General features: G+C 38.2%; 1 protein-coding gene across 2 annotated transcripts in view; it reads left to right on the forward strand.

Annotated features, from left to right (window-relative positions):
• The window catches only part of LOC112954834 (follicle-stimulating hormone receptor), a 77,346-nt gene that overhangs the window by 19,618 nt on the left and 46,624 nt on the right, over positions 1–11,104 (forward strand). For both annotated transcript variants that reach the window (XM_026048098.1, XM_026048099.1), the window contains exon 2: positions 8,882–8,953. In XM_026048098.1, the coding sequence (XP_025903883.1) occupies positions 8,882–8,953 (72 nt within the window). The remainder of the gene's footprint in view (positions 1–8,881; positions 8,954–11,104) is intronic.

Raw genomic sequence — 11,104 nt, forward strand, 5'->3', positions numbered from 1 at the left:
GTGCTTGCTCAGAAGAACCAGTGCATATTGAATAGCAGAGAGAATATTGATGTTTACAAAGCTCATGCTGTGATCCAGAGAAAAATAATACAGTAATATCCGAGTTTCCAGGTGCTCTTCTTTATCCTGTTTCTGAAAATTCTGTATCAGTATCTCATTACAACTTCAAACAAATCTCTGGACATTTTTAAATGAACCCAAATATTCAGTGGAGACCCTTTTATTTATTGGACAGTGCGTGCAAATCACAGGAATTGACAGTGGGTCTCTCGCTTTCCATTTTATTATTAATATTTCAGTTGTGTCCAATTAAACAAGATAGATATAAAATCTATGAGAATGCAGGTGAGAAGGGAGTTAAAAAGTAAACCAACTCCTCTTTAAAGAATTTGTCAAACAAAATGAAGGGAAACAGGTAAGCTACTTGCTGATTTGTCAGACAGTGATGTTTCAGCAATACTTTTGGCAGAAAAAAATGCTCATTAAAGGAAGTTTTGGCTTCAGCATGAAATCTACAGCCCACAACTTACAGAATTTTRTCTCTGGACGGTGTGTCTAAGTCGATAAAAATATCATGTATGATGGGCCTATCAACATAAAGTCCTAAAGTCTTAGAGGTAGAAGTATTGCACAGAAATAACAGCCTTGGCTTTTCTGCTGGGACCTCAGCTGTTCTTGGCCTGCCGAGAGGTGAGMTATTTCTTGATATGTTATTGAGGCAGGAAAAAAGTTGAAATGACTGGCCCTGTCTTTTGAAGACAATAATACTGGGGGGAAGAGAGGACAAATTGATTGGATTATAGCTATTTCCTGTAACCCTGTTTACATTCCCAGATTGACCACAGAAAGGATCACAAAGTAGAGCACTCTTGGTGGTAAAACAAAATACCCAGGAGCTGCTTGTCAGGAAGTTCTTAATACACATAGATGCAGTGCTGAAAGTTTGCCCAGGATAAATGAATTTTTAATGCATCTTCATCATAAACATGACTGTAGCTATCAAGGTCACATTTTAAGAAGGTTGCATACTTATCGCATGCTGTACGTTTGTCCAAAGCCCATGCAAGTAAAACGTGGGAAAAGAGGATGGTCTCTTTAAATTGATACCAATATAATGTAGCTAGTTATAAAAATAAAGCTAATGCTATTTTCTGGGTTTTCTTGTAACCAAGACAGGATATTTTCTGGGTTTTTCCTGTAACCAAGACAGGATAACTTCTATCACTTCTGTTATTTGTCTAACTCAAAATACTTTTCACAGCACACCTTTGACAGTAATTGAAACAATTCTAAATGCAGTTTAGCTTACTGTTTTGCCTTTGTTTTGTGGTGATGGTAGAGTTTTTTGTTTGTTTTGGATTTTTTTGTTTGTTTGTTCTTAGCACACCTCTAGCAGTTAAAACCTCTCTTCTCTGTATCCATCCTGGAGAGGAATCCAGAGTCCAGGCAGTGCCTGGCAGTGCTCGACAGTGCTTCACGTGTCCAGGTGACTCAGGAAGCCTAGGAAGCCTTTGCATTTGACTTCCACCTAGCTGAATTCCTTGAGCTGAGCAACACTCTTGTACCAAAAGATGCTTTAAGAAACCAGCCTGTGCTGGCAGGGGTGTCTCTGCAGCAATTCTGCTCTGGACAAGGGTTTCCTTTGTATTTGCTGCATTCCTTGCCAAAATTTTCTTTGCCAAACGTTTTCTTTGCAGAATTGGTTAACATACTCAGGCAACTAGCTTGAGCTGTCAGAGTTTTGTCAGTCARCAACTTTCCAACTTTATTTTTGTGTAGAGCAACTAAGTGTGGTACAGAAACTGCACTAAGTGCAGTTATGTCCCATCTGATTGAGTGAAAGTACTTTTGTTGCATTTCTTTTTCTGGTTGTGATTTTTGCCATCTTGATTTTTCTCTGCCTGATTTCTTAACTCTGCATCTCCAAATGCACCTCACTCTATTCCAGCAGAGTATTTATGTGTCTTACAGCTCTATTTTTAACTGCGTGTGTGAGTGACCTCGGAGAGAAGCTGTCTGCAGTGCCGTGGGGGATGAGCATGTTGCTGTGGACAGTGGATGCTTTGTCCTAAAATGAGAAGTTTATCAGTGCTGAGACTAAACATAACGTGTTTTCTGAAAACTAAAGAGGAGGTGTGGAGGGCGGAGGGTGGAATAAGCTTGCAAGCATCTCGCTTGACCTCTTCTGCAGTCTGGTGCTTTAGCTGAAGCAAATTTTTTCACAGCATTTTTCTGTCCTTCCTCCTCCCTGCTTATCAGGTGTTAACTACAWGGGGCCCAGTGTTAGCTGACTTGAGCTGGGCTCGGGAAGAAACAGAGATCCTGCAGTAGCCTCGCTCTGCACCTCTGAGCAGTGCCAGAGCCCTGCTGGGGAAATGGGACCATGTAGGGAGAGGTGCATTTTGCTATTACAGTATCAGGGCATTCCCCAATGTGACATGAGCCGTGTGATCTTAAAGTGTTTCTGTTCAGCTTTTTGTTGCTGGGTGGCATTATTATGCCAAGCAAGTGTTCACTAAATCTAGAATAAGACTGCCTCTAGCACTGTTCATTATGCTTTTACTCTAATTCAAAAAAAAAGGAAATTGATTTTAAGGGAGTCCAGCAGTAAAGATTAAGGAGTGATTTTTTCATGAGCTGCTGAGCATATTGCTTTTTTACGTTCCGATCTGCAAAGCAGAGAGGCATCACTAATAACTTTATTATCCCAGCTCTAATTGTATTTRCTTTGCCCGTGCATTGCATTGTTTAATGATGCACAAACCAAAACATTTTTATTTATCAGGGGTGGCTACTTATATCACTCCAGGTGTCACAGAGGTTCCCCTGCAGCACACCTGAGAGGAGGACATGGGGCTTTCATATTGATGGTGCCTTCTGCAGCCGAATAGAAGGGTGGTGTTGCTGTCCCGCAGAGCACAGCTGTAATGCTTTGCACTTTATGAATTTAACTTTAATATAGCCTTGTTAAAATTTAACATTTCATTAGTTTCTCTATTACTGTTTGTGGCTGCCAGCTGTAAACAGATTGCTTCCATTTCTCTCCTTTTGAAAGTTATATGATGTAAAAGAAAGGTGACTTTGTGCTTATGGCACTAGACTGAAACTCTGGGTTCAAGCCTGGGCTATGTGACAAATTTCCTATGTGAACTTAGGGAGTAACTTTGCGTGCGAAAGCGGATRTGGAGCTGTTTATCTTGGAAATAAAAGGGAAAGGATGCCAGATACTTGTCTGAAATTCTTGTACTCATTTTTCTTTTTAGTTGACCTAGCTCTTTGTCAGGATTTGATGTCTTTTTATTTTGTCCACCGGTTCTGTTAGATTTCATTGAGATGTTCATTTTAAGTCTTCATAAAATGAACTTTGCATAGTTTTCCTTTGAGATACCTTCACCTCCCGTTACTATCCCGCATGYGTTAACCAGCTGCACAGACTAGATAGCTAGTCTTTGTAGAAGCATTTAAAGTGGGTGAGCAGCTGACTTAACCGTGGGCCGGGCACAGTGTGTGAATGCAGGGATCAGGAGCTTCCAGCCAGATGGGACSGGGGGCCAAAGGATTATGGTCTGGCTCTTGGAAGTCAATTTAAATGTGTGCAAGGCAAGCCCCATTAATGTGCATCTCGGGCTCCCTGCAAACTCTTCCTTCCTCATTTGGATGTGCAGTCTCCTTTTTGAAGTGAATCTGTAAATTAGTCACGTGAATTGCCATTAATGAAAGTATCCAGCTTGGTTTTAGGTTTTCCCTAAGATGGAGTGGCGCTCTGAAAAGGCAAGCGGTGTTACGGTGTGAGCAGGGTTTTGTCAGGGCCTGTGCTTGTCATGTCSCCTCTCTTCTGAAGGCCAAACCTCAGCACCTCTTGGAACTGAGGCAGCTAATAATCCCTGCCCTCTTATTTCTAATTAAAGGCTCGTGCCTGTGGAAGAGAGCTTGATAATGTGATAGGAATGCCCTCTGAAGACATAAAAAAACAGAAAGCAAATAAACCCAACCTTTGGCATTTAGCCTGAAGATTTCTTTGAAGTTTTTCTTGTGATGATTTAGTATTTAATTTAATAGTTTTGGATTCCACTCCTTGCTGACAGGAGGTGGGATGTGTCAGAAAGCAGCCACAAGCTCCTTTGTGTGGAAGATCCCTATGATCTTCCACTTAGACTGCTGATTTAATGCTTTGGGCATTAAAATAAATACTGCAGTTATATTTGCTTAATAAATAAATAAAGATTTAGTCCCTCATTTACTAGTTTGTAGTGACTTATCAACTAAAAATGTGTATATGTAAAAAAAAAAAGGTAGAATTTTGTTTATTTTTGCATTTTATCAAGAGCAAGAAACTATGCAAATAGGTCTTGGCATCATTTTGTCTGCTCTTAATGTAAATCAAAGACTTGACCGTGGCTTGTGCTGGGACCTCCAGCACATCTGCAAAGCAAGAAACAGAAACAAAGAAATGACAAAAAAAAATTTACAAAGGAGGGTAATTAAATTTCACAGTAAATCTTTGTGTCTGACAAAAATACACATTGCTGCAGAGGATTAGAAGGTGATAACATTACTTTATTACCTCAGAGATTAAAGTAAAATGTTCTTCAAAATCCTATCACATTTATTTCTTTGGAACTGAATTTAGCGATTTAGCACTATGATCACTGAATCTTTTTTTGCTTTTTGTTTTATTTTCCTTTGGTCATTAAGTTTAGAAAGTTTATAGTATATGCTTGATATCGTTGATTTTAGTGCCRTGAATTTGCGATTTACATGAGCCAGGGAAGATAATTCTACACARCAACACTTTCTGATTAACTGTGTGTGACTTAGATGAGAGAAATGGGTTTTAAAGACAGTTTTGAAAGACCTAAATTCATCCATGCTTATAAGGCAGATATAGACAGAGGACTTTTTTTTTTTTTTGGTTTGTTTGTTTGTTTGCTGGTCTAATAAGATCCCCCTACTAAGGGGAATGTTTTCCAAGGGAAGGAAGCTACCAGGGATGGAGGGAATTCTGCTGGCACCCGCTGCCAAGTTGTTCCTCCACTCAGTTCAGGAAAAATCATGTGGGACCAGTGTCTGAGAACTCYTCATTTGGTGAACATGCAAAATACATACAGTTTCACCTACACATAGTTAGCTTAAATACAATATTGTATTTATATATACAATGTACTGTATGTACAATACGTCAGTGTGGTTAGTGTGAACATATTACGTGCTTTGTGTGGACTTTGTTTTTTAGAGATGCTTGACAGAAGCAGCCCTATTAATCCAGTTTTAATCGTGTGATTTATCAAGGTTTTTGTTTGTTTTTTAAAGTCTGATTTCCATCACTAGATTCAGGTGGGACTGGATGAAAGACTTTTTTTATGGATGTTCTTTTTCCCTTTAAGTCTGGCCTTCCCTCTATTTAAAAAAAAAAAAAAAAAAAAAAAAAAAAAAAAAAAAAGCTTGATAAATCTGCTCGTCTGTTAAAAAATGATTACAGGGTTATGCAGGATCATTTCATCAATACCTGCTAAAATCTGTTCTTTACATTAAATGCTTTCTGTAGGCCTTGTGATTAACCTGGCACTATGATATTTCTCTTGTGTTAGATATAGGTATGCAGAAACAACATGTCTTCGGGTTGTTTATTCTCACTGTGATACAAAGTTGTGTAAATTATCTGTGTCAGCAGTTTCCTGTTAACTAGGACATCATCATTTTAAATAACTGGGTTTAGCTCTCCTTGTATATAAATAAATCTGTGGGAAATAGTTCTACTTTAATCCTGACTTGTCAAACCTTAATTAGCAACACATTTTTGATAGTTTTGTAATGGTAGATTTTATAWACAAATATTTATGAGCAGGCTAAAATAAAAAGGCAACTGTATAACATTTATAAATCAATAAATAGAAAAGGGGGAGTTGTGCATGTTTACCCTTTCCAACTTTCCCATGCCTTCTACTGGGCACATGGCTGTTTCTTAATTCCATACCAACTGCTAAACTGCTAAACTTTCTAGTCTTTCTAGTGTTTTCCTTGCAGATGCCCAAGTTCCTTGTTAAGAACAAATAATGCATCTTTCCATTAAGCACACATTTTTCAGAGGTTGCTTTGGTATCTTGTTTGCCTTTCATAAAGCCTCTTTGAACAAAGGTGRGCTATATTCATTCCTTTAGCATTAAAAGACACCCCTAAACAAAGCCAAGRCTGTGCTTTGCAGTTATTTCCTGCATGTTGCTCAATTGCTACTGAGCAGCCAGTATTTCAAGCTAAGCACCGATTGATTCTTGATGCCGAACTGGGGAGATTTACTGACGATATGGCACTCAAGTGGTTGTAATAGACTCCCATTAATTACACGGTTGATAGTTCAACAAGTGGCAGATTCTAATTCTAAGTGTTAGTTATAACATTAAGGGTAATCTTAGTCTGCTCAGAGAGGTTCAAAACACAAAACTTTAATTTTTTGAAGCGGATTTGAGACTTCARCTATTAAACTTCAATTCTTTCTTTTAACAGTCTACTAAGGATATTAAAAACATAGGCRCTAAATTCAGGCTCTGTATTAGCACAGCATAGCCTTCAACAAAGAAACTCAGCGTTTTGATGACGTTCAGCCTCTGTGCATTTGTAGCTTGACTCATAGGTGTCCTTACATGTGATTGATGTTCCCGTCTTTTTATTAGTTTCAGTTATTAGCTGTAAATTCTGGTGGTGGTAAAGCACAGAAGAGGCCCGTGCTAAAAGGACTGCCTGCCTCCCAATGAGCTGTGCCTGCAGCAACAGCGTTAGTTCCACGATATTGCCATGCAGAAATACAGGTTGCTTCTCAGACCAAGCTGAATTTCTAAGTTTGCAAAAGGAAGCAAAGAAGCATTTTAGAAAAGGTTTCAAAGTGGATCAAAGTTGAGCGGTTTGCTAAGGGCTGAGCTTTGCTGCGCTGAGCCCGCGGGCTCTTCTGCACGTCCCGGTGTGCAGGTCTGCACTGCCCAAGCACAGGCAAAGCCCTGCATGAATTACGAGGCAGTGTTTTTAGGGAGGCATCACAATGGCCTAATCCAGGTTAGGCCTTTTCTGGAAGCCGTTTAATCCTTTGGAATTTGCATAATGATCTCAATAGTGCAGTTCTGGTGTGATAGCATGGAGAAACTGTTTCTGACWTAAAATATAACCAGAATAATGAAATAAAAATTGACTTTATCATCTTTTAGGATTAAGACTACCATAAATTTAAATGTTTAAAATATGTGGGGCCAAATTCCCTCGCAGTTTAATCCTAGTGACATCCTTAGAGCTAAATGAGATATCCATTGATTTTGTGGTGCTTGAATAATATTAACAACTTAAATTTAAAAACCTGAATGAGGAGGTAGACTCTGATTGGCAATTAGAAAATAAAAATCSGTCGCCGTGCTATTTCATCACACTAATGCTTATTTTCCTGATATTTTAATTAAAACATGATACTCATACAAATTCTGAATTAATTAGATGAAATAAAAAGACAAGTGGTTTCTGTGAATATATGAACGGTAAGAAAGTCAGTCTCTAGTTCTGAAGGGTAAACTGTTAAAATTTGCAAGACTGCACAGTAGGTGAGAGCAGGCTGAGTTCCCATTTGTAGCTTTCTGCAGATAATAAAATAAGGCAACACAGATGGATAAGAACAGAGGTTCCAAGCAGCCATTCAGAAACACTTCTGTGAGATGATTAAAAATGAGGAATCATCTAGCAGGCATGATCACTGAAAGAAGACTTCTGTAGTAATTCAAAAAATAATTATTTTCCATTTCTGTGGGAAAGTAGACTAAGAAAGTGAATCATAGAATGATGGTATTCATCTGTGTCACACAGGTGATCTTTTTAAGATGATAATACTGCCTTTTAATGGGTTTTAACAGAACTAACATGTAATGTCTAATATATTCAATCTGCTTTTTTTTTTTAAACGCCTTGAGAGTTTGAGCATTGTTTTTGTTCTTCACATATAAAAATACAGTATTTCCACATACCAGCYCTCTGTGGGATTTTTTTTTCATGCCTCAGTCATGATTTCTCAACTTCTATTCATGTGTCTTGAAAAACATCTTATGTTGACATACGTAATTGTGTTCAGTGTCTTTGAATTATGAAATGTGTGATAGGAAACAATTACCTCAGATAACAACTCATTTCTTCAAAAAGTAGGAGATGACCCGGCTTTCATTTGTTGGATGCTATAAACTAGTCCTCTTTATGTACTATGGTAAAATAAGGTGAGATTGGGAAAGTTTGCATGATGTTTAAAAAATTTATTCTTCAAAAAGCATACTCTGTGTTATTTAAGAAGATATTAAAATGTTKTCTTGGTCCACATCTGGGAGAGCTGTATGTTCCACTACCCTAATTTAGTGGGATATTATGAATTAAAGACAGACTATGAAAATGAGTACAGGGATTTGAAGCTACACTGACTGGAGACACTAGATGACTCCTCAAATTATTGGTGGAGCAGATTAAGGCTTATCCTTCATGTGCTTGTATGTACCACCTGCAACCCTGTGTTTCCCACATTTCCACACTAAAAGAGAGGAAGAGATGGAAAAGGCACCGTCCTCTCRCAGCATGCAGCAAAGCTGCAGTGAGCAGGTGTTTGTTTCAGGCTAAAGCAAAAAGGGAAATTGAGACTCAGTCACTGATGCTTTTTCCTCTTCACTGTCTCCAGAGGTAGCCAAAAAATAGGCTGCTGTTTTGCTCTGGGGCAGACAGTTGGAGTCTCGCAAAGCCTTTGAACATGATAGCTGTATTTAGAATATGAATCCTTCATGGTGGAGACTATTCTTGTATCTATGATAACAGCCACTGYGCAGGCCTGTGTTATGAATAGTGAATAATCAGCACATTTTTTCTCTGTTTGCAGGAGATTTGTCCTTACCAAGATGAGAGTCATTCCGAACGGAGCTTTCACAGGACTTGTTGACCTAGAGAAAATGTATGTATTGTGTCAATGCTTACTGGGAAACAACCTTTTTACTTTAAACAGTAGTTTCTGCTTTTGCTGCTTGAATCTGTAAGCAAGTCCCTTATATTTGTGTTGTCACAATGTGTATATATACACCTACACACACACACACACACACACACACACACACACACGCACACATACACTTTTAACAGCAAGAAAGCAGTTCTTGCTTCTTGGTCAAAGGAGAGTTTTTGAGCAAAAGGCTAGTTTAACATGGAATGTCATTGTAATTAATAAATAAAATCCATAGCAGGATTCTATAGGAAAACAATTAATTTGAGAACTTTGATTTAGCTKGTAATAAATCAGTGGAAGATTAGAGAGGAAAATGCTGCTATTTGCAACAGGTCAGACAATTCTCTTTGATTACTGAATAAACAGGATAATTTTGTACGTGTTTATAGTCCTCTGGGATAAGTGTGCGATAAGTTTCTTGCAGCCACTTGTTATGAAAATCTTAGCACATAAGGAGTAAAGCATCTAATTTCCATGAATTTTGGTGATGAGTCTGAAGATAAAATTATGAGCATCTTCGATATATCACACACCCATTAGGATTCTGTTGTGTACTGCAGCCCTCCACCCTGTGAGTAAAAGTGCTGAATAATGTATTTCCTAGTATTCTCTAGTTACAGGAAATCTATGGGTCATCTCATGTAAATCTGAGCTGTTCTGTGGCATGTGTGACTTTTGGAATATGCCCTGTCTGGCACCCTGAATTTTGGTAAGACTAGTCTTGAACCAACATTTGTCCTGGAGTTTGTCCACAAGTGGTCTGCATGGAAGCAGGGAATGTGCTTTAGCAGCAGGGCCTTTTTCAGTGACATATGTGTAATGACAAAGCTMAAAAGAAATTGATTCCCACCATTTCTCTTTGTGATCTTCTCTTCTGCCTCATACCCTAGCAGAAGTAGGAGAGCTGGCAAAAGGGAGGAGATGGAGGGACAACAGGGAAATGAAAGGAAAGGGGGTTGAACCTTAGGAAGTATGGGTGGATGGGGACAAGCAGTGGCTGTGCAAGAAGAAGTCAAGAGTTTCTGGTTGTGTTAGGAATAAAATTGGCTCGATGTCGCTAGATTTTTGGCATTAATTTCTCCCCAAATCTGCTGGGTTCCCTTTAGCCTCGTCTTTAGAGAAAATCATTAAGCTCTCTGGACTGTGAAGTGAGTTGCAAAGTGCATTGTAAACTGCTCGTGTTTATCTTTAATTACTCAGAAACCATATGTCAGTTATGTATGAAGTGTAACGATTACACTGAATAGGATGTCTCTAAGTGATGATTTATTGTTAGTGCGAAAAAATTATGTATGGAAATGAGCTCAATTTGAAAATGTGTGTGTCCTATTAGGACGTGGAGGAGAAACGGACRCAAATAGTTTATAGCAAAATATCTTTGAAAATAAAAGTGTGATAAATATGTAAATGAGACCAATCAACATCAACAAAGATGCAGTATTTGCAGATGATATGGCAAACAGATAAAATTGGAAATAGCTTACAAATCCTAAATCTAACGCATAAAACCTCCATCAGAAATATTCATAATAATGTAGGGATAAAAAATGTCTGTAATCAAATRGTATATTTGCATATAAAAACAGAGCCTTGGTATGAAAGCCTTTTTTCTTTTGCAAGATCATGCACAAAAAGGAGGATTAAAGCAAACTGCAGTCTATTAAAAGGAAACAGCTACTAATAATATGATACTTCCATGTGGTAAAATATGGATAGCCTGATGTATACAAATGATATATTTGAATATAGTGTAAATGTTGTGCTTGTATASAACTAAAAAGGGAGAATAATCAAAGGAGTGACAGTAGTTCCTAACTCTGTAACTAAGGATAAGCAGCGTCTGATAAAATCCAGCGGGTCTTTAGACATGGTCTTTATCACTTCTAGATCATTTCTAACTGTGTTTCTGAGAATGAGGTAGATCTTAAGGCACACAAGGTGTTCAGGTGATGGTGGACGTTGAAATCATCTGTTTGCCATGAATGGTTGGACRCAGATTCAATAGGAGATGAGTCTGTAAGAATCTTAACTCTTTTCTGGTAACGTTCAAAGTAAAGGGAAACTTTTGAATATAGAGACCAAAAACTTTTCATTCTCAAGGGA

The sequence above is a fragment of the Nothoprocta perdicaria genome, unplaced genomic scaffold, assembly GCF_003342845.1.
Source record: "Nothoprocta perdicaria isolate Ctin4 unplaced genomic scaffold, notPer1 scaffold_51, whole genome shotgun sequence".
NCBI classification, from domain to species: domain Eukaryota; kingdom Metazoa; phylum Chordata; class Aves; order Tinamiformes; family Tinamidae; genus Nothoprocta; species Nothoprocta perdicaria.